The sequence below is a fragment of the Carlito syrichta genome, unplaced genomic scaffold (assembly GCF_000164805.1).
Source record: "Carlito syrichta isolate Samal-C Ts95f unplaced genomic scaffold, Tarsius_syrichta-2.0.1 Scaffold314728, whole genome shotgun sequence".
Lineage (NCBI taxonomy): Eukaryota > Metazoa > Chordata > Mammalia > Primates > Tarsiidae > Carlito > Carlito syrichta.
Window position 1 is genome coordinate 312,295 of NW_007258824.1, and position 24,525 is coordinate 336,819.

Consider the following 24,525-nt stretch of genomic DNA (forward strand, 5'->3'; position numbering starts at 1 on the left):
TTCCTCAGACTGGACCCTCTCCCATCCTACCACAATGTAATCCTACTCTGACCATTACCTTCATGGCAAGAGACAGGGTCCAACTAAGTGCTGTTCCACTTATCTCCTGACAAGTAGCAGCAAGTAGAAAAATAAATGTATCTTCCCAATCAGGAATGATGTCAAGAAAAGACACTTACAGACAAACTTCTGGTGAAGAGAAAAGATGGAGAAAGAAGCCCTTGTATTTAGTGCAGTTTTTAAAGATGGAACAATGAACTATGAAAACGAGGCCGCACAGTGTGTTTTACACAGCCTAGAGTGGAAGTCAGGAGACTCTAGATAAAAGCCGACTCTGTAGCTGCTCTCTAAGTGGCCTGGGCATGTCTGTTCTCCTTTCTGATGACTTCTCACCTCTGACCCAATACAATTTTACTCACAGTTTTTATAGGTTGGCTGCCTAAATGGTTTTCCTTTAGAGAATATGAGAGCCACAATGATACAGTTGATTGTTCCCAAGAACCATATAGTAGTATTCTCAAAACTTGTGAAGGCACTGTTACTTCCATTTTTTTCTGGAGCAGTTGGAGAAAGTGTTAATTTTGAGACGCTTTTGTTTTGCTCTGTGGAGGCACTAAAAAGGAAACCAAAAAAAGCTAATGAAGTAAGATGACAAACCCTTATAGAGCATTTGTATTTACATGACTCCATGCAGTGTCCAGAGAAGATATTCAGTGCTTCTATAATTGCCTACACTTTGGTTTTTAAAAATATACTGAAAAATAAGGAGAAAGAAACAAGGACAGATAGAACCATTTTGGAGGGAGGGCAGAGACAGAGAGACAGAAAGCCAATTGTTACTATTATTATTATCATTATTTGAGTTGGAGTCTCACTCCATCGCCCAGGCTAGAGTGCAGTGGCACACTCATGGCCACCCCAGCATTGACCCACTGGGTTCAGGTGATCTTTCCACTTCAGCCTTCCAAGTAGACAGAACTACAGGCGTGCACTACCATGCCCGGCTAATTTTTCGATTTTTATTATAGAGATGAAGTCTCGCCAAGTTGCCCAGGCTGGTCTCAAAACCATGGGCTCAGGCAATCCTCTTACCTCAGCTTCCCAAAGTGCTGGGATTACAGACTTGAGCCACCATGCCCAGCCAAAAGCAATTTTATTATTTATTAATAAGTTAATAAATATTAATATTCAACAAATTGTGTACCCACCATGTATACAAAAGCTATAAGTTAAGGAAATGAGTAAGTCATGATTCTTCCCTAAGTGGCTTAAGATCTCTAATAATTTAGAAGTAGGCTAAATATATAACTTGTCATCTAAAAGGGACAGTTCTGAAGATGAAAAGTATACCTCTACTAGTTTCATTGGGACAACACTTAAGGGGCTGCTCAGGCAAACTATAATCCATGGTCACCACTGGTAGAAAAGATGGTCATAGATAACACAGGCAAAGATATGTGCTAATGAATGATACATCAAACTGTACCACAGAGAAGAAACAATCACTGGAAAATTGTCCAAGGGAGTTATAAAGTCAAAACCTTTGACAGAATAAAGACCCATTTCCCTCTCATCATATTGGCCAGATGATGTTTGATAGAGATTAGAAATGAGAAGCTGAAATTGAGACTGTAATCATACCTGTTTATCTCCATGGAATACCAAGGCTGCTTCTGAACCAGGATGAAGCCCACAATATGCATGACCAAGCTGAGAAGAATGTTGAAAATCACAGAGAGCAACAGAGGTGGAGAGATCAGCCGACCTGCAGGTCTGAAAGGCACCAGCTTGGGGTAGGCACCATTTAGATTCACTACAAAATGAATTCAAATTTTATATTTATGAGAGAAGGAAGAATGGTGTAAGTCATTTGGCTCATACATCTAAAAAACAATGGACAAATTGGAGTATTTCACAAACTGAGGGGAAAAAAAACAATTAATGGATTCAAATTTTAAGCCATATGAAGGATTCTTAAAAGAGCAGTCATAGAACCACAAGTTGTCATTGTTTTTGCCTGTTAAATAGGAAAAAACCATTAAATTACCAGTAAGGAAGTGATGAAATGCAACCCCTCATATACTACTTGTTGGAATGTAAATTGATGCAAACTTTTTGCAGAATAATTTGGCAATAAATATGAAGATTAAAAAATGTTCATTACTTCTAACATAAGGATTCCACTTCTGGAAATTTATCCAAAGCTAAAAAAGTAATTAGAGATGTGGAAAAAATGTTCACCACAGCATCATTTACAATAAGTTATGGTAAATCTATACACCAAATCAACATGCAGTCACTAAACCAAAAAGCAATCCTTTAAAATACTTAATGACAAACAAAAAGAGACAACAGCAAAATGGGCAATTCTAAGCACCCATATCTCCACAGAAATATCAGAAAACAAGTAAAAACTGTCAGAACTAACTTTGTTAGAATTCTGAAAAACAGAAAGGGTTACAGCAACAAAGAGAACATTGAATAAAGGAAAAGGCAAACATAAAATGGTAGAAAAGTTTTGTGGCATTTTTACTTGTACTTGCTTCAACTCTGCTCAGCTCAGCAGCAATCTTGAAGATATAGCCAATGTTCCCAGTGGGAGATCATGGTCCCTTGTTGAAAAGGGAACAAAACAGACTTTATTCATAAGTTATTGTGTGTGTCTGTTCCAAACTTCCTGGGAGCCACCTGAAGGACATATGTAGGCATTCACCTCTGTTTCACCTAACAGAGAACTCACTCGGGGCAGAAGAGCAGCATACATTGCTTTAAAACATTGTAAGTCTAACAAAATCAGTTGCCTGGGGTAAAAGATTACAGCTATATAAAATAGACATCTAAAGCCTGAGAGGAAAAGCTAATACATTTTCTTTGAGAAATTAGGGCAGTCAAAAGTACCTGTTTATACTGGGGGATATAGAATGTTATATACATGCCTAGGACAAGATGAATGCTTAGAAAAGACCACAGAAGAGCTTAAGCTCTCAGCCCTGGATATTCTCCAGACTCAGTATAAGCCTGGCTAAATGTTGTATAAGTACTCCAGCACAAAAACAATTTGTAATGACTGGAAGAGAGTTTTTTATATTGTTGTTCACTTGCTTTTTAACTTTTAGGGTTTAAGAAAATTTCTGTCAAAACACTAGCTGAACAAGGGCAGCCCCTTTGGGTCCCCTCCCACTGTGGGAGCTTCTCTGTCCTCTCAATAAATCCTGCTTTCAAAAAACCCCAGCTGAACAAAAGCTAAAAAAACAAAGACTTCAGTGACCAACATGACAACTAGTACAGTCTTTGCAAAAATAGTTTGGGAAAGTCACTAGACAAATGGACTATTAAAGTCTTCAATGAACAACAAGCAAAAATATTAAATTATAGAACCAAGTAAGAATCAATTTCCAGAATTAGCACATTATAATATCCAATGGAACAAAATAAGCTGGCAGAAGTTGTCCCTGAGGAAACACAAATACTAGATTTACTTGGCAAACACTTTCAAACAAGCATGTTCAATCAGCAGCCTGCAGGCTTCAAGTGGCCTGGGACAGCTAATAATGTAGCCCCCAAAATCTTTTAACATCATGTGTTTTTTAGTGTTTACTTTCTTCATGACCCCATGTGTAGTTTCATTTCTGAAGTTCATAATCACACATTACTCATGACATCACTTTTTGGAAGCACATACATTTGTGAGCAGCTGTTTTCAATTATTAAGTAAGCAAAGAGCAAAGTTTAAACAAACAGTTCTGACAAGTACCTGAGAACTCACTAAGAATTGCAACCTTCCAGTAATCCAGACAATGATAGATTAGTTTTACAAAAGCAAGGTCAAGTTTCCTACTAGTTTTATATTGTTATCATTTTATAAGTTCTATAATAAAAAATAAAAACCATAAAAAGTCTTAAAATATGGACATATACTAACTATATTATGCAATTTATCTGCAGTTCAAGACAATTCCTCTTTACTTGATGCAGCCCAAAGAAGTCGAAATGTTACTTATGCAGCCCAGGGAAGCCCAAAGGTTGTACATCCCTGCTTTAAAACAATTGTCTTAAGTATGCTCAAATAACTAAAGGAAACCCTGGGCAAAGAACTAAAGAAAAATGGGAAAACAATGTATGAACAAAATGGAAACATCAATAAAGTAGTAGAAATTATAAAAAGGAGCCAAAGGCATTTTGAAACTGAAAAGTATAATAAATTAAGTGAAAAATATTAAATGAGCTCAATGGTAAATCTAAGAACAAATCTGAGTAGACATAAGAAAGATTCAGTGAACTTGAAGATAAGATAGTTGAAATTATCCTACCTGAGGAACAGAAAAAAATAATTTTAAAAAGTGAACAAACCTAGGGGACATGTAGAATATAGTCAAACAGACTGATATACCATGAGGTGGGCTCAGAAAGAGGAGAGGAGATTTTTGAAAGGCAAAAAAATTTTTTTTTGAAGAAATAACTGCAGAAAACTTCCCAAATGTGATGAAAGACATGAATCTGCATATCCAAGAAGAATAAATACAATAGGTTAAACCCAAAGAGATCCACACCAAGGCATTATAGTTAAACTACAAAAATCCAAAGACAAAGAAAGACTTGAAAGCAATGATAGAGAAGTGACACATCAACAATGAGGGCTCTTCAGTTAGATTAACAACTGATTTCTTAACAGAAACCATAGAGGCCAAAAGTCATTGAGATGACATTTAAAATACTGAGAGAGAAAAAAATCCCTTTGACTAAGAATAGTAAAACTGTCCAAAGATGAAGGAAAAATTAAGACATTCCCAGATAAACAAAAGCTGAAAGAATTTTTATCACTAAACTTACCCTAAAACAAATGCCACAGGACTCAGATTAAAATGAAAGAACACTAGATATTTACTCAAATACTTATAAAAACTGACAATGTCTATTAAAAGTAACTATATCAGCAAATATAAAAGCTGATATTAGTGTATTTTTGTTTGTGATTCTACTTTTTTTTTTTTTGAGTTGGAGTCTTACTCTGTCACCCAAGCTGGAGTGCAATGGCACACTAACGGCATTGTAACCTTGACCTGCTGGGCTCAGTTGATCCTTCCACTTCAGCCTTCCAAGTGGCTGGAACTACAGGTGCATGCCATCACACCTGGCTGTAATTCTACTTTTTATTTCTACATGATTTAAGAGACAAATGCATAAAATAATTATATTTTCTTGTTATTGGATACACAACAAACAAGAAGCAATTTGTAACATCAAAACTATAAAATGTTACCTCTATTGATATGCACAACTATGAATTTTCCAGAATAAACTTCTGCATAGCTAAACATCAAGCATATAAAAGTTTTGGGAGTTGTCTTAAGAGAGTCTTGCAATAGCATGGCTATATTTTGTCTTTTTAAAAGTGAGGTGGGGACCAAATGGAGGCTCAAATTTTACCTGTACAAGGACCACTTATCTACCTAATCCTGAATTATATTCTACATCTTTTAAAAAGTTTTTTAAAGTCTTCAAAATAAAATAAAATGGTAGATAAGCTGGAAAAGAGCAGTTTCCTCGTACTACTGAAGTTAACGTATTAATTCAAACTAGATGTTTTTAATTTAGAATATTACATGTAATCTCCACAATTACAAATATATAATGAAAAACCCACAGCTAACATTCACTCAAGGGTGAAAGACTGAGCATTTTTCCCCTAAGATCAGACCTCTCACCACTATTATTAAGAGTGTGCTGGAAGTTCTACCCAAAGATATCACAAAAAAAGAAATAAAGGTTGATTGAATGTCAGCAAGATGACTAATTAAAAGCATTTAGCACCCATCTCCATCACGAAGACAGCCAAAACAACAAATAATCAGCTGTAGTTTGTTGACAATAACTAAAGGATATTGCCAGAGTATATCAAAGGAGTAGCAGAAACACTGTAGAGCACATACACCCAGGATGACCACACAGAGAATACAAGGAAACACCTGGCATTCACCACCCTATCCCCCAGCCAGAAGCAATTTAGAGCCAAGAAATAATTTTTCCTGTGGGAAAAAAGTAAGAAAGAGGATCACAGTAGCCCCCATCAACACCTTCAAACCTACAGTCACCACTGGCTCTAAACCCAGCTGAGGGAGTGTTCTGGATTCCACACAGCTGTGTTCCCCAAGAGAAGAAACCAATAGGTTGCCTCACTCCCTGTAGCCTGCATTGCTTCTGTGATATCCCATCTGGAACCTGATCTATTTCTGGAGTGTGCCCTGCTCCAAATGCAAGTGGCCATGGCACCCTTCCATCATGAGACTTACTGGCTGCTAAACCACCCCTACTTGGCACGCTGCCATCCCTGATCTGCTGTCATGCTTTATCCTTTGGGGTCAAGTTGTGATGCAGCAGTTCCATTTATCCTTCCCAGACACCACTTCACCCTGTCCCCTCAGAGTCTGATCTAAGGCTGTGGATTAACTCCTCAGGACACAGATGCATAGGTACTGTCTGCCCTTCCTAGTCACCAATGCACCCTGTCTCCTGAGGGCCTGAGCTGAAGCTATGTACTACTTCCCAGGGAAATGGTGCCTTTTCGAAGCTGCTCCATCTACTCTTCCCAGTTGCTGCTTCACCCTACCCTAGGGAGCTGAGCTGAAGTTGCCCACTGCCTCTTGCAAAGTAGTGAAAGAAAAATAGTTACCTGGTGAAGCTAGAAATATCTTCCAGTTGCTGCTGTACTTTGCCCATCAGGGCCTGAGACAAAGTTGTGTCACCTGAGGAAATAGTTCCTTGGCAAAAGTACTCCATCTACCCCTCCTAGTCACTACTGCACCCTGTCTTCTGCAACTGAGCTAAGTGGCACCCTAAACCCAGGGAAGTGGTGCCTTCATTGTCTCCATGTCCCTAAGCTGAAGTAGTACCTTGCCCCCTAGGAAAACATTACTTCAGCTTCTCAAAGTAGTCATATCTTTCCAGAGCCTGAGTTGAAGCTGTGCCCTGAGTCCTAGGGAATGATGCCTTGGTCGCCAGAGCTGTCATGCCCCCAAACCCCACCAGTGTAAAAACATCAATGCAAGGACCAAAGTAACATGAAAGAGGAGGGAAATATGACACTAGTAAAGGAACACAATAACTCCAGTAACTGACCCCAAAGAAAGGAAAATTTAAGGATTTCCTGAAAATAAAATTAAAATATATTAAGGAAACCCAATGAGCCATAAGAGAATACAGACAGACAATTCAACAAGATCAGAAAAAGAGATTTATGAGTTGAATGTGAAATCTAACCGAGATAAATGTTATTTTTAAAAAACCAGAAATATTGGAGTTCAATAATTTAATAAATGAAATAAAAAATATAACAGAAAACTTCAATAGCAGAATAGATCAAGTAGAAGAAAGAATCTCTAAACTTAAGGATAAATCTTTTGGGCTGGGCATGGTGGCTCACGCCTATAATCTCAATACTTTGGGAGGCTGAAACACAAAGATTGCTTGAGCCCAGGAGTTCAAGACCAACCTAGGCAACAGAGTGAGACCTCACCTATACAAACAAAAAAAAAAACTGGCCAGATGTGGTGTGCACTTGTAGTCCCAGCTACTTGGGAGGCTGAAGTGGCAGAATCTCCTGAGCCCAGGAAGTCAAGGTTGTGGTGAGTTAAGATTGTGCCACTGCACTCCAGCCTGGGTGACAGACTAAGACACCAATTCAAAAAGAAAAAAAAAGGCGGGGTGGGGTGGGTAATACGTCTCTTGAAATTTCCCAGTCAGAGGAAATACAGAAAAAAGAATGAAACAGTACAGACAACCTATGGGACTTACAAATATCATTAAATGATCAACCATTCACATTATGGGAATTCCTGAAAACGAAGAGACAAAGATAGAAACAAAATGTCATTAAATGTTCATTTAATGAAACAAGTGTTGAAAGCTTGCCAAGTCTTAGAATAGATGTGGACATTGAGATATGTGAAGTTCAAAGGTCCCCAGAAATATTTAACTCAAAGAGGTTCTCACCAAGCCACACTATAATTAAACTGTCTAAATAAAGGAAAAAGATAGAATTTTAAAAGCAGCAAGAGAAAAGTGTCAAATCTCAAAAGGGAAATCCCTATTAGGCTACCTCTTTGGATTTTTCATCAAAAACCTACAGGCCAGGAGAGAATGGGATAGTATAATCAAAGTACTGAAAGAAAAAAAATATATTGTCAGTCAAAAATATTATATTTAGGCTGGGAGCAGTAGCTTGCACCTATAAACCCAGCACTTTGGGAGGCTGAAGCAAGAGGATTGCTTGAACCCAGGAGTTTAAAAACAATCTAGGCAACATAATGAGATCTCATCTCCAAAATAATTTTCAATATGGCCGGGTGCAGTGAGTCATGCCTGTAACTCCAGCTACTTGGGAGGCCAAGGTGGCAGGATCACCTGAGTCAAGGACGTCAAGGTTGTGATGAATCATGATCACAACACTGCACTCCAGCTGGAGCAACAGAATGAAACTTCAACTCAAAATTAAAAAAAAAAAAAAACTATATTCAGTAAAGCTGTATTCAGAAGTGAAGGAGAAATAAAGTCACAGCTAAGCAAAAGTTTATAGAATCAATCAACACTAGACTTTCCTTATGAGAAATGCTTTAAGGAGTTTTTCAAGTAGAAATGATACTACTAATATAAAAACATATGAAAGTACAAAATTCACTGATAAAGGTAAATATATAGTCAAGACTATAGTACCCAAGTACTGCTATGACTCTGCAAATCATAAATATGTCTAGTATGAAGGTTAAAAGTCAAAACAGTCAAACATAACAATAGCTACAAAAAGTTGTTAAGAACACATAAAACAAAACATGTAAGTTGTGACATCAAAAATATAAAGTGAAGGGAGGGTAAAAGTCTAGCAACTTGTATGTAACTAAGTGTATTTCAGTATAAAACAGTCTATTATAACTATAAGATGTTTTATACAAACCACATAGTAATCACAAAAAGAAACTATAGCAAATACACAAACAATAAAGTGAAAGGACTCAAAACCTAGCACTAAAGAAATTCACCAGTAAATATGCTCTTGACTTTAAGAAATATTGCCACACTGGGATTTCTTGGGAAGATGGTGGTGGAGCCAGCTGGACTAAGTGAGTCCTAGTGTGAGTGAGTGAGTACATAGAAAATTTTGTGAATGTGTCAGTGAGTAAGTGGATGTGAATCACTGATTGAGTAGACACTTGGGAACAAGTGGCCAGGGCTCTCCTGGCTAAGCAACTGGTGTCACAGATGCTCTACTTAGTCCTTAGTGCTTCCCAGGGCACAGAAGCCAAATGCCATTTTAAAAAAATTCACAAAGCCCTTCCCTGGAAGAACCTGCTAGGAGAGAATACCAACCGCAGGTTCTGCCACATCACTGAATGGACACTAGTAGCAAGGGCTGTGGAGAGAGTACAGTGAGGAAGCCCAAAGACAGAGATCTACTGGAGAAAATGAAAGAGGCACCCTGCCACCATCTTGAAAATTGAGAAGGAAAGTATTCTGACTTGTTCACCACAGAGTAACAGACCTGACCTGATCTCTGTGAACAGTGGATCAACTACTCAGGGGGTGATCATGACTCAGGGCGTCTATCCCAAAAGCACAAACTCCAGAGGGCCAGGACAAGTACTGAGTCTCAGGGATCCTACCCACTTCCCTGATTCAGTCAAGGGACAAAGGGTATGGCCAGAAAAGGATGAGGAAGATCTCCAAAGAGATCAGTGCTCCCATCCTCTGACTTACTCAACTCTCAAAACTGTAAGAGACAGCAAAGTTTCCCACCCACAGCTCTGTTTCAAAATAGAACAAATTCAGAGGCCTGGTCAGGGAAGAATAGAGGACTGAGCAAACATCAGAAGTGAAAGCCTCTCCCACTGCCACTGAATAACAGAACTAAAGAGAAAAGAAAGATATGTCACAAATGAGGAAAAATCGATGGAGGAACATAGGTAATTACCAGCATTACAAAGAGAAAATGCATGAAAAATCAGAGCTCAGAGCCCAAACAATGGAAGTCACCAACGACTGGCCCCAGAATACAACAGGGATTAAGGTATGGCTGGGAAGAGTGAATAAGACTCTTGAAAGACAAGATGCAACATTGAAAGAATGTGTTACAGAGATTTTGACCATAAAAAAATCTATCCAGGAAATAAATTAGAGGATGACAAGCATCCTCTAATTTAGGAAAGCAGAATTAATCAAGAAGAAGAAAGAAGCTCAGAACTTGAAGATCAAAACAGAATTAACCTGATCTACACAAGACATAGAAAGAAAACTCATAAAGAAAGAACAAAACCTCCAAGAGATGTGAAATTATATCAAGAGGCTGAACCTACTCCTGATGGGTATCCCAGAATTAGAAAGGAAAGCACCTGGGAGCAAGTATTCTAGGAAGTTATCCAAGAAAACTTTTCCCATCTCACCAGAGATGTGATCATCCAAACACAAGAGATATAGAGAACCTGTACAAGACATCAAATGAGAAGACCAACCCCTAGCCACATAAAATTCACCCACACAAAGAGGTACAAAAAAAAAAGTCCTAAAGGCAGCAAAAGAGAAAGGTCAAACTACCTACCAAGAAAAACCAATCAGAATACCAGCAGGCCAATTGGCAGAAACACTACAAGCTAGAAGAGACTGAAGTCCAATATTCAAAGTCCCCAAAGGTAAACAATTTCAACCAAGAATTTCATACCCAGTCAAGCTCAGCTTCATCAGCAATGAAGAATTAAAAATCCTTCCCAGACATACATCCCTAAGAGATTATACAACTTCCAGACCAGCTCTATAGGAGATGCTTAAAATGGTATTAAGCACAGGAAAAAGGAAAAAAAGAATGACCATGAAATTCCCAAGAGAATAGCAGAACACAGATTCAACAGAGAATACATCACAACTACAAACTTGAAAACACATACATATATTCCTAAAGTTAAAAGAAAACAAAGAGAAAACTTTATAAGAACCTCATGATGGAGATAAACAATCATATTTCAATAATCAGCCTGAATGAGAAGGGACTAAATGCACCACTAAAAAGACACAGATGAACAAACTGGATAAAAAACCATGACCCAATTATTTGCTGCATCAAGGAAACTCATCTCACCCCAAGGGATGCACACAGGCTCAAAGTTAGAGGATGGAAAAGGAGTTTCCAGGTGAATGGATCCCAAAAGAAAGCAGGAGTCATAATCTTAATATCAGACAAAGCAACCTTTATGTTATCAAAAATTTTAAAAGATATGGAAGAACACTACATAATGATAAAAGGTTCAATCCATCAACAAGAAATATCAATCCTAAACATATATGCACCCAACAGAGAAGCACCAGCATTTATAAAGCAACTACTAAGTAAACCAAAAAAAGATATTGCCTCTAACACTATTATAGCTGGGGATTTAAATACCCCACTAACAACTCTAGATAGATCATCAAGGCAAAAAAATCACAAAGAGATCCATGAACCTCAACTTGACACTCATTCAAATGGACTTAATAAATTCCTACAGAATACACCACCCAACAAACACAGAATATACACTCTACTCATCACCATATGGAAATACTCTAAGACTGATCACATCCTCTGCCATAAATCAAGCATAAACAAATTTCATAAGATAGAAATACTGTCATGAACCACAGTGGAATAAAACTAAATATCAACACCAACAAAATTCCCCAAAACATACAAAGACAGGGACACTAAATAGTATGATGCTGAACAATTACTGGGTCAGCACAGAAATCAAAACAGAAATTAAAAGATACCTGGAGACAAATGAAAAAGAAGAAACATCCTACCAAAACCACTGGTATGCCATGAAAACAGTTCTAGGAGGGGAATTTTTATCTCTATGAACACACTTCAAGAAAATGAAAAGATCACAAGTTAACAGCCTAACAAATCACTAAAGGGGTTGGAAAGACAAGACCACCAAAACCCTAACTTTAGCAGAAGAATCCAGATTACCAAAGTAAAAGCCCAAATACAGGACATAGCAAACAGACATATCATAGAAAAAAAGCAACAAAGCCAAAGCTAGTTCCCTGAAAGAATAAACAAGATTGATGGGGCCCTAGCCAGAATGACCAAGAAAAAGAGCCTAAATAAACACAATCAGAAATGCAAATGGTCAAATCACAACTGATACCAAAGAAATACAAAAGATTATCAGAGATTACTACACTCACCTGTATAAAAACAAACTTGATAACCTAAATGTAATGGAGGACTTTCTGACATCACACAACCTCTCCAGGTTGAAACAAGAAGACATTGAGACATTAAATAGTCAATAACAACCTAGGAAATTGACTCCATTATAAGAAAACTACCTACAAAAAAGTCCTGGATCCAATGACTTTCCAGCGGAATTCTACAAAATATATAAGGAAGAGCTGGAACCAATCCTACTGAAAGTATTCCAGGCAATTGAGAAAGATAGAATTTTCCCAAAATCATTTTACCAAGCTAACATCACACTGATACCTAAACTGGGTAAAGATCCAACAAAAAAAGAGAACTACAGGCCAATATCCCTAATGCACATAGATACAAAAATTCTCAATAAGATTCTACAAATTAGATTCAACAATACATCTCAAAAATCATCCACCGTGACCAAGTAAGCTTCATCCCCAGGACACACGGCTGGCTCAACATCCACAGGACCATAAATGTAATTAAATACATCAACAGATGTAAAAATTAGAACCACATGATTATATCATTAGATGCAGAAAAAGCTTTTGATAAAATCCAGTATCCCTTCTTGATAAAAACCCTCAAATGCCTAGTCATAGAATAAACATACCTCAAAATAGAAAGCACCATCTATGATAAACCCACAGTCACATATATTGCTAAACAGACAGAAAGTGGAAACATTTCCCCTGAAAATAGGAACAAGACAAGGCTTGCCCACTGTCACCCCTTTTGTTCAATATTGTGTTGGAAGTCCTAGCTAGAGCAATTAGACAAGAGAAAGAAATCAGGAAAAGAGAATGTTACATTATCCTTCTTTGCTGACGATATAATATTATACCTCAAAAACCCAAGAAAATCTGTTAAAAGCCTGCTTTCACTGATAAAGTTCTTCGGCAAAGTTTCAGGGTACAAAATAAACATGTAAAAGACAGTTGTATTCTTATGCCAACAACAAGCAGGCAGAGAACCAAATAAAAAGCCCAATTCCATTCACAATAGCCACAAAAATAAAAACATACACTGACCTCTTCCTAACCAGAGATGTGAGAGAACTTTACAATGAAAACTACAAAACATTGCTCAAAGAAATCCAAGAAGACGCAAACAAATGGAAAAATATTCCATGTTCATGGACAGGAAGAATCAACATTGTTAAGATATCCATCTTACCCAAGGCAATCTACAGATTCAATGCAATACCCACTAAATTACCAACATCATTATTCTCAGACCTGGAAATGACAATACAGAAATTCATACAGAAATATAAACAACTACAAAAAACCCGAACAATCCCCAGCAAAAGAAACAAAAGTGGAAGATACCACACTTCCAGACTTTAAACTTTACTATAAGGTTATGGTAGTCAAAACAGCCTGGTATTGGTACAAGAACAGGTACATAGACCAATGGAACAGGATAGAGATTCCGGAAGCAAAGCCTCAATTTCTCAGCCAACTCATCTTTGACAAAGCCACCAACAACCACCACTGGGGAGAGGAGAACCTAGTCAGTAAATGGTGCTGGGGAAACTGGCTGATCACATGCAGAAGATTGAAACAGGACCCCTACCTATTATCACACACAAAAGTCAACTCCAAATGGATCAGAGGCCTAAGCATAAAACCTCAAACTACAAGAACCTTAGAAAATGCAGGAGACACCCTTATGGAAATTGAAACTAGCAACCAATTTCTGATCAAAACTCCAAGCGCCCATGCCATAAGAGATAAATTAGACAAGTGGGACCTCATCAAACTGACAAGTTTCTGCAAAGCAAAAGAAGCTACCAAGACAGCAGGGAGACAGCACACAGAATGAGAAAAAAATATCTGCCAACTATACATCTGACAAAGGCCTAACATTCAGGATCTACAAGGAACTCAAAAGTGCTAAAAGTAAAAAAATAAACAGCCCCATTTAAAAGTGGGCAAAAGACATGAATAGACACTTCTTTAAAGAAGATATGGGCAGCCAACAGACACACAAAAAAGTGCTCAGCCTCACTAATCATCAGAGAAGTGCAAATCAAAACTACATTGAGATATCACCTAACCCCAGTAAGAATGGAGTTAGGTAAAGGATAAAACAAACAACAGTTACTGGCAAGGATGCAGAGAAAAAGGAACACTTCTATACTGCTGGTGAGAATGCAAATTAGTGCATCCTCTTTGGGAAAAAGTGTGGCATTTTCTAAAAGAACTAGACATTGACTTTCCATATGACCCAGCAATCCCACTTCTGGGAATATACCAGGGGAACTCAAATCACTCTACCTAAAAGATACCTGCACATGCATGTTTATTGCAGCTCTATTCACAATAGCAAAAACATGGAATCAACTGTGTTGCTCATTGAAATTGGACTGGATTTAAAAAATGTGGTACGTACACACAATGGAATATTATGCAGCCTTAAAGAAGGAAAAACATATAGACTTTGCAGCAACTTGGATGGATTTAGAGTCGATCATACTCAGTGATCTATCACAGAAACAAAAAGTACTATATGTTCTCACTCATAAGTGGACCCTGAACATTTACCATACATAATACTGTAAGAAAGGGATTAGCAGTAGCAGGATACTGCTAAGGTAGGTGGCAGAGGAACACAACATCAATAAGGGTACCTGATCTCAAACCAGGCAAAGTGGAACCAAAGGGAGGCCCAAGTTAGGTACACAAGTATACCTAATCCAGAATTGTACCCCACATCTTTGAAATAATTTTTTTAAAAAAAGAAATATTGCCAAAATATTTTTCACAGTGATGGTACCACTTCCATCCCCACCAACAATGTGTGAGTGTCCAGTTGATCCATATTCTTACCAATACTTGATATTGTCAGTCTTTTTATTTTAACCATTCTACCGGATATCTAATAAGAGCTTGTTGAGGTTTCAATTTTATGTTTCCCTGATGATTTGTGATGTTGAGCATTTTTCATGTACTCATTGGTTATTTGTGTATCTTATATAAGTTCTGCTCAAATATTTTTTACCAATTAAAACTGGGCTATCTTCATATTGAATTGTACAAAACTTTATATTTTGGATACAAGCCCTCTACTGGATGTATACTTTGCATATATTTTTCTCTTAGTCTTTTGCTTGCCTTTCGTGTTCTTAAATATGTCTTTTGAAAGCAAAAACATTTCATCTTGATGCAGTCCAATTTATCAATACTTTTCTTTTAGGTTCATTATTTTAACAACATGTTTAAGAAATCTTTACCTAATGCAAAGTTACAAAGATTTTATCCAATGCTTTCTTCAAAAAGTTTAAAATTTTTAACTCTTATATTTAGGGATATAATCCATTTCAGGTTAATTTTTGGCATAGAAATAGTCAAATGTGAGATTCCTTTGTTCCCATGTACAGATATCCAGTTGTTCTAACTAAGTATGTCTTTTGCCCATTGAATTGCCATGATACTTTTTTTTCAAATTAATTGGCCATATAATTCTCACAGCATTTGAAGCAGACGAAGAACTGCTATTGTATTTGGGTTTTCACCAAACTACTCAATATCGCAAATTGATTAAAAAAGCTTTCACCATTCTTGTCAATATACCTAAATTTCAAAATTGATTGTCTTTAACGAATAAGATGTTGTGTTGATCTTAAGTAAAGGAACATATTGGGCCTCATAATTCTTCTCTGATTTTTACTATTGAATGTATATCCTCAAAATTAGGATTTATAAAATAATTTTTATTTAGTAAACAATTACTAAATTGAAATAACTACAATATGACTTTTCTAATTTTTCTGTATTCCAGTAATTTTCAAATAAATCCTCTTTTGTGCTTTAAAAAAGAAAATCATCAAATCAAGAATATAAGAGAAAAAGAAAGGAACAAAGGACCTACAAAACAACAAAATGGCATGGCAGTAGTAAGTCCTTACCTGTCAATAATTAAGTAATTTTGACTAGGTGCAGGGCTCAAACCTGTAATCCCAAGCAGTATGGAGGGCCAAGGGAGGAGGACCGCTTGAGTCCTAGAGTTTGAGACCAGCCTGGGCAACATTGCGAGACCTTGTCTCTCTCTATTAAAAAAAAATTTTTTTTAATTAGCTGGGTATAGTACCACTTGTAGTCCCAGTTATTTGGGAGACTGAGGCAGAAGGATACCTGAGCCCAGGAAGTCAAGGTTGCAGTGAGCTGTGATCAAACCTTTGCACTCCAGCCTGGATGACAGAGAAAGACCTAACCTCAAATAATAATAATAACAATAACAACAACAACAACTGGTAATCAAAAGAGAGCAAGGTAGCTATACTTATGTCAGATAAAATAAACTTCAAGTCAAAAACTGAAGGGACAACAAAGGTCCTTATTTAATGATAAAGGGCTCAATTCATCAGAAGGTAGAACAATTATAAAAATATATGCACCCAACACCAAGCACCTAATTTAACAAGCAAATATTAATGGACATAAAGGGAGAAATAGCTAGCAATACAATAATAGTAGGGGACTTCAATACCATGTATTTAACAATGGACAGATCAACAAGAGAGAAAATTAATAAAGAAATATGGGAATTAAAATGTACTTTTGAAAAAATGGACCCAACAGATATATGCAAAACTTTCTGTCCAACACACATTCTTTTATAGTACACATAGAACATCTTCCAGTTTAGACCATATGGTAAACCACAAAACAAGTCTTAAATATTTTTTAAAATTATTAGCATATCAAGTATTATTTGTGACCACAATAATATAAAACTAAAAACCAACGACCTTCATAAACTGTACAAATACATGAAAATTAAACATGCTCCTGAAAAACCAATAGGTCAATGAAGAAATTAAAATATAAAATTAAAAAATTTTAGAGATAAATGAAAATAGAAACAAACATAGCAAAGCCTATGGGATATAGCAGAAGCAGTAATCAGAAGAAAGTTTGCATTTTTAAAAATGGCTACATGAAAAAAAGAAGAAAGCTCACAAACAAACAACCTGATGTTGAAGCTCAAATAAGTAGAAAAACAAGAAAAAAACTAAACTCAATATCAGTAGAAAGAAAGGAATAATAAACATCAGAGCAAGAATAAATGAAATAGAGAATTAAAATCATACAAAGGACCAACAAAATGAACAGTTAGCTTCTGCTTCTTCTTTTTTTTTTTTTTAATTGAGTCGGAGTCTCATGCTGTCGTCCAGACTGGAGTGCAGTGGCCGCTTCCGGCCACCGCAGCCTTGACCTGCTGGGCTCCAGCGATCCTTCCGCCTCAGCCTTCCAAGTAGCCAGAATTACAGGCATGTGCTACCACGCCCGGCTGATTTTTTGATTTATTGTAAAGAAGAGGTCTCGCTATCCAGGCGGGTCTCAAACCCACGGGCTCAGGCAATCCACTCACCTCAGCCTCCCAAAGGCGTGGGATTACAGGCTGAGCCACCGAGCCTGGCTGAACAGTTGGTTTTTGAAGAAGATAGATAAAATTGGCAAGCCATAGTCAGACTAAGAAAAGAAGGAAAACCCAAATAAATAAAATCAGAGGTGAATAAGGAGACATTACAACTAATAACATAGAAATACAGAAAATCGTAAGAGACTATTTTAAATAACTGTATGACAATAAATCCAAAAAACTAGAATAAACTCCTGGACACACATAACCTACCAATATTAGATCATGAAGGAATAAAAAATATGAACAAACCATAAATGTATAACAAGAATGAGGCAGTGATAAAACAACTCCAGTTAAAGAAAAGTCCAGTACCTAATGGCTTCCCAGCCAAATTATTCCAAATATTTAAAGAACGTATACTAATTCACCTCAAACTATCTTCCAAAATTATAGAGGAGTGAATACTTCTATACTCCTTCTATAAGGCCAGTACCACCCTAATACCAAAAACAGACAAAGACATAACAAAAAAGTAAAATACAATCCAATATCCCTGATACACATAGATGTAAAAATTCTCAGCAAAATAAAAGCAAACCAAATTTAACAGCGCATTAAAAAGATCAGTCACCCTGTTCAAGTGGGATTCACCCCAGGGATGCAAATTTAAAAACCTGATACATCACATTAACAAAATGAAGGACAAAAAAAAGATGGTAATTTAAATAGATGAAGAAAAAGCATTTGGGAAAATTCAACACCAATAAATAAATTATACAGAGGAGGAATGTACCTCAGCACAATAAAGCCCATCTATAACAAAGCTACAACAAACGTAGTAAAAATATGGGAAACAAACATGGGAAAAAAGTTGAAAACTTTTTCTCAAAGATCTGGATGCCCACTTTTGTCATGTCTATTCGACATAGTACTGGAAATTCTGGCCAGAGCAATTAAGCAAGAATTTTTTAAAATGGCATTTGAATTGGGAAGAAGAAAGTCAAATTGTCCCTGTTTACAGATGATATGGTCATATATTTGAAATCTAAAGACTGCACCAGAACTGGTGGAAATAACAAACACATTCAGTAAATTTTCAGAATACAAAATCAATATACAAAAGTCAGTAGTTTTTCTATAGGCTAATCGTGAACTACCTATAAAGAAATCAAGAGGGAAATACCATTTACAATAGCTACACAAAAAGCAGATCCTTAGAAATAAATTTAACCAAAGAAATGAAATATCTCTATACTGAAAGCTATAAAACATTGTTAAAAGAAATAAAAGAGAACACAAATACAGAAAAAGACATTCCATATTCATGGATTGGACAATGTCAAAATGTCCACACTACCTAAAGCAATCTACGGAGTCAATGAAATCGCTATAAAAATTCCAATAATGTTTTTTACAAAAATAGAAAAAATTCTAAAATCTATAAGGGACAACAAAAGACCTTGAATAGCCAAAGCAATCTTGTCGAAAATAACATAGCTGGATATATCACATTTCCTGACTTAAAAATATACTACAAAGCTATAATGCCCAAAACAGCTTAGTACTGGCATAAAAATAGCACATAGACCAATGGAACAGAATAGAGATTCGAGAAACAAATCCACACATCTACAGTCATCTGATTTTGGACAAAGATGCCAAGGGCACACACACTGGGGAAACAGTCTCTTCAATAAACGGTGGTGGGAAAATTTATTATCCACATGCAGAAAACTGAAACTAGACCTTATCTCTCTAACCATATACAAAAATCAACCAAAATGCATTGAAGACTTAAATTTAAAACTCAAAACTATCAAACTACAAAAAGAAAACATAGGGCGAATGCTCCATGGCACTGCTTTGAGCAATAATTTTTTGGATAAAACCCCAAAGACATAGCCAACCAAGGCGAAAAATAGACAAAGAAGGTCACATCAAATTAAAAATCTTCTGCACAATGAAAGAAACAACAGAGTGAAGAAACAACCACAGAATGGAAGAAAATATTTGAAAACTATACATCTGACAAGGAGTTAATATCCTGAATATGTAAGCAATTCAAATAACTCAATAACAAAAACAACAAAAATAATCCAATTAATAAATCAGTGAAACCTGAATAGACATTTTTTTCAAAATAAGACATACAAATAGGTGTGCCATATATCAACAGGTATATGAAAAAATGTTCAACATCACTATTCATCATACTGTATATTTCAAAATAGCTAGAGAGAATTCTGAATGTTCTCACCACAAAGAAATGATATATGTATGAGGTGATAAATATGCTAGTTACCATGATTTGATTAATATACAATGTATACAGGTACTGAAACATCACACTATATCTTATAAATCTGTATAATTATGTCAGTTAAAAATAAAATATAACTTTAAAAAATAAAAAGAAAAGAAGTCACCAAAGCAGAAAAAAGAAACAAGAAAGCTACTAAAGTTAATTTAAAAAAAATTCTCATACAAATTCTTGTTTCAGGCACAAGATCTGCACACATTTAAAAAGTTGCATTTCTATACCTTGGCAATAAACAATTCAAAACTAAAATTAAGAAAACAATTTCATTTTCAATAGAATCTAAATAAATAAAATACCTAGAGATAAATTTAACCAAGAAGGAGAAAGACTTGTGCACTGAAAACTACAAAGCTTTGCTAAAAGAAATTAAAGACATAAATAAATAAATATCTCATGTTAATGGATTGGAAAACATAATATTATTAAAATGTCTTTACTGTCTAAATTGATCTACATATTTAATAAAATTCCTACCAAAATTTGAATAACTTTTGTTTTGCAGAAATTGAAAAGTCCATCCTCAAATTTATATGAAATTATAGAGCCCTGCATAGTCAAGACAATCTTGAAAAAGAATAATGTTGGAAGACTTGGACTTCCCAATTTTAAATTTACTACAAAATTAGTACTCAAACCAGTCTGGTACTAACATAAGAAAAGATGTATAGGCCAAGGGATTCGAATTGAGAGTCCAGAAAAAAACCCATACAATCAAAGGCTGATTGCTTTTAACATAGGTATCAAGATGGTTTAATGAGGGGGAAAATAGTCTTTTCAGCAAATGATGCTGGGACTACTAGATTTCCAAACACACACCCCAAAATAAAATTGAACCCATACCTCACACCTTATATAAAAATTAACACAAAAATGAATCAATGACCTAAATATAAGCACTAGTAACATAAAATTATTAGAAGACAATATGGGGTAAATATTCATCACCTTGGATTTGGCAATGGGTTCTTAGATATTACCTGAAAAAGCAAGAACAACAGTCAAAAAATAGATGAATTGGATTCCAAAATTAAAAACTTTTTTGCTTCAGAGGATGTAATTAAACAAGTGAAAAGAAAACATACAGAAGAAAATATGTGCAATCATATATCTGGTAAGGGTATGATATCCACGATATATGAAGAACTCCTAGAACTCAACAACCAAAAAACAAAAATTCTGTTAAAAAATGGGCAAAGGACTTTAATAAAAATATCTCCAAAGATGATATGCAAACAGCCAATAAGCACATGAATATGCTCAATGTTATTAGTCGTTAGGGAAATGCATATCAAAACCACAATAACACTCCATATCTATTAATATGGCTAAAATAATTTTTGAAGGTTAAATAACAAGCGTTGATAAGGTTGCGAATAAATTGGACCCCTCATACATTGCTGTTGAGGATGTAAAATGCTGCAGTCTTTAGAAAAATGGTTTGGCAGTTATTCAAAAGTTAAATAGATGATTACCACATGACCCAGCAATTCCACTCTTTACCCAAAAGAATGAAAAACAGAAACTCAAACAGATACTTTACGCAAATTTTCATTGCAGTATTATTCACAATAGCTATTAGGGGAGAGCACCCAAGTCCATCAAGAGATAAATGGATAAATGAAACAGGATATATATACTTAAAATAGTAACCAGCCATTTAAAGGAATGAAGCTCTGATACATGTTACCAAATGGATGAACCTTGAAAACATTATGCTAAATGAAAGAAGCCAGACACAAAGGGACAAATTATGTGATTTAATTTATATGAAATATATTGAATAGGAAAATTCATAGAGACAAAAAGTAGACTAAAAATTACCATGAGTTGCAAGGAGAAAGAATGAGTAGCTATTATTTAATAGGTAGAGTGTCTAAGTTAATAAAAAGCTTTGGTAATAGATAGAGATGATTTTGATAGTGTACAACATTGCTAATGTAATTAGTACCTCTAAATTGTACACTTAAAGTGATAAACATGACAAATTTTATTTACATATATTTTTATCAAAATAAAAATAATCTAAATATTTAATAGTATTTAAAAGTAGTTATATGGTTAAATGAAAAACAATATGCACAACTATAAATATAGTTCTAATTCATTAATTTATATAGAAAATTGGATGGAAAGATATCAAGATGCTTGAATTGGTTAGCTCTGGATGGTAAGATAAAAATAGGGTGGTTTTTTTTGTTATACCTTGCATTAGTTTCCATCATCTTTTCACAGTGAATATATGTTGATAACATATGTTTAATACATGTTAAACAGAAAAGAATCGAGTTATTTTACAAAAAATAGAGAAAATCTTTAAGGCTCTTGTTATAATGAAGAGAATAACTGCAGACCAAATGAGAGTTGTTTTCAAATATCTGAAGGATTGTTCTGGAGGGGAAAAAATCAGAAAAAAAAAAAATTGTGCCACCTCAAACTGGGATGAGTGAAATGTATGTAGAAACAGTTCTGGCTTTATGTGAAGGGGAACGCTTCCAACAGAGTTAACAAAGCCTGTCCATGGGTGTTCTTTCAATACATTTAGCAAATATTTAATGAGCTCCTTTGATATGTCAGGCACTATTAGAAGTATTGGGATTATAACATTGATCAATACATGCAAGATGCTGTTCTCATGAGGCACACATTCTGGGTGAGGAGAGGCAGGCAAAAAGCTAGTACAAACAAAGATAAATACCATAATTCCAGATTGCAGAAAGTGCTGTGAAAAAATAAAGCAGAGTTGCTGTAATAGAGAATAATTGACTTGCTTGCAATTTAAAGTGATATTTCTGAGGTGGTGACATTTGAACTGAAATATGAATAGTAAGACAAAATCAAAGACATATGAAGATCAAAGGCAAGAGTATTTTAGGCAAAGACAATAGCAAATTCAAGGGTACTTAGGTGACCACAGCTTGGCAATGTTCAAGAGGCAGTAAAACCAGAGTGGCAAGCACCTAAGTGAGTAGTAATGTGGTTAGAGGTTAAGTTGGAGAAGTAGGCAGGAGTCCAGCAAGACAGGTTTAGTGGAAATAGGAAGCCCTTGGAGCATTTTAAGCAAGAAAATGATACAATAAAATTTACATTTAGAAACAACATTCTTACTACCTGTGAAAGGTAAATGGGGGTGAAGAGAGGGCAGCAAGAGCAGAAGCAAGATGAGTCAAGAAACTGTTGCAAGACAGATTATAACATTGATCAGTACATGCAAGATGCTGTTCTCATGAGGCACACATTCTGGGTGAGGAGAGGCAGGCAAAAAGCTAGTACAAACAAAGATAAATACCATAATTCCAGATTGCAGAAAGTGCTGTGAAAAAATAAAGCAGAGTTTTGGGAGGCCGAGGTGAGAGGGTTGCCTGAGCCTTTGGGTTCGTGAACAGTTCGGGCAATTTGGCGAGACCTCGGTCTCTACAATAAATCAAAAATAAGGCAGGCCTGGTAGTGCACGCCTGTAGTTCCAGCTACTCGGAAGGCTGAGGTGGAAGGATCGCTGGAGTCCAGTAGGTCGACGCTGGGGTGACCATGAGCATGCCACTGCACTCCAACCTGGGCAACAGAGTGAGACCAATAATATACAAGAGAGGTGACATTGCATAGTGATAGTGGCTGCAGTGATGATGGAAAGAAGGTAATCAGGATATGTTTTAGAGGCAGAATCAATAGGAATTTTATATGTATTGGAAGGGTGAAGAAAAGAGAAAAATTAAGGCCAACTCTAGGTCTTTGACTTGAACAACTAGTTAGTGGGTACTATTTCAAAAGAATGTAATTTCCATGAGGAAGGAAATCTTTGTTTTGTTTCACTGTTGTATCCCAAGTGCCTAGATTAGTAGGTAGCACAAATTAGAAACTTACTGGATGATTTTATTGAATATCAAATCTGATGGAATTAAAAGTTCTATTTGAGCATGTTAAGTTAGAGTCCTATTAAATATACCAGTTTAGATGCTGACTAGCTACATTTCCAGAGCTCTAGTTAGATGTCAAGCCTAGAGATACAAATTTTTGATTCATCAGCAAATAGGTAACACTGAAGACATGGAACTGGTTGAGATTACTTAAAACGATGATATAGATTAAAAAGACAACAGGCTCCAAGAACAAGACTTGGAACATTCTAAAAGTTAGAGAACAAGTAAAGGAGCAGGGGCCATCAAAAGAGATGAGGAGGCTGTATTTATTATACTCGTAGATGACACAGGTGTGTCTGGTATTATAAAAGCCAAGAAAAGAAACCCTTGGAGAAAAGAGAGTGCAGTTGAGAAGAGTCAAGTACAGCAAGGAGGAGGAAATGTCTGCAGCTGTTGACAACAAAGCAGTCATCAGTGGACCTAGACAAGAACAGTATCAGGGAAGATGGCAATTGAAGTAAAGATAGTAGTAGCTGCTTCACTTGAGTATGTTCTTTTGAGCGTTTAGGCAGTTTCTTAAAACAAATTGGCAGGATAACTTTTAAGATTATGATGAGAGGATATAATAGGAAATAGTGTGACACCACTATGAAGACTATGAAGCATGTAGAAGCAGCAAAGACTTGCATCTTTGTGTCAGTAATGTGCAACATTAGACGGTGAGGGCAGTAGCTGGCTCATACTGGCGAATAAGGGCC

General features: G+C 36.0%; 1 protein-coding gene across 1 annotated transcript in view; it reads right to left on the reverse strand.

Moving 5' to 3' along the window:
- The window catches only part of ATP13A4 (ATPase 13A4), a gene marked incomplete at its 5' end in the record, with an annotated part of 88,686 nt that overhangs the window by 11,033 nt on the left and 53,128 nt on the right, over nt 1-24,525 (reverse strand). The window contains 2 exons of the mRNA XM_008071810.2: nt 420-613; nt 1,642-1,813. Of these exons, the coding sequence (XP_008070001.1) occupies nt 420-613; nt 1,642-1,813 (366 nt within the window). The remainder of the gene's footprint in view (nt 1-419; nt 614-1,641; nt 1,814-24,525) is intronic.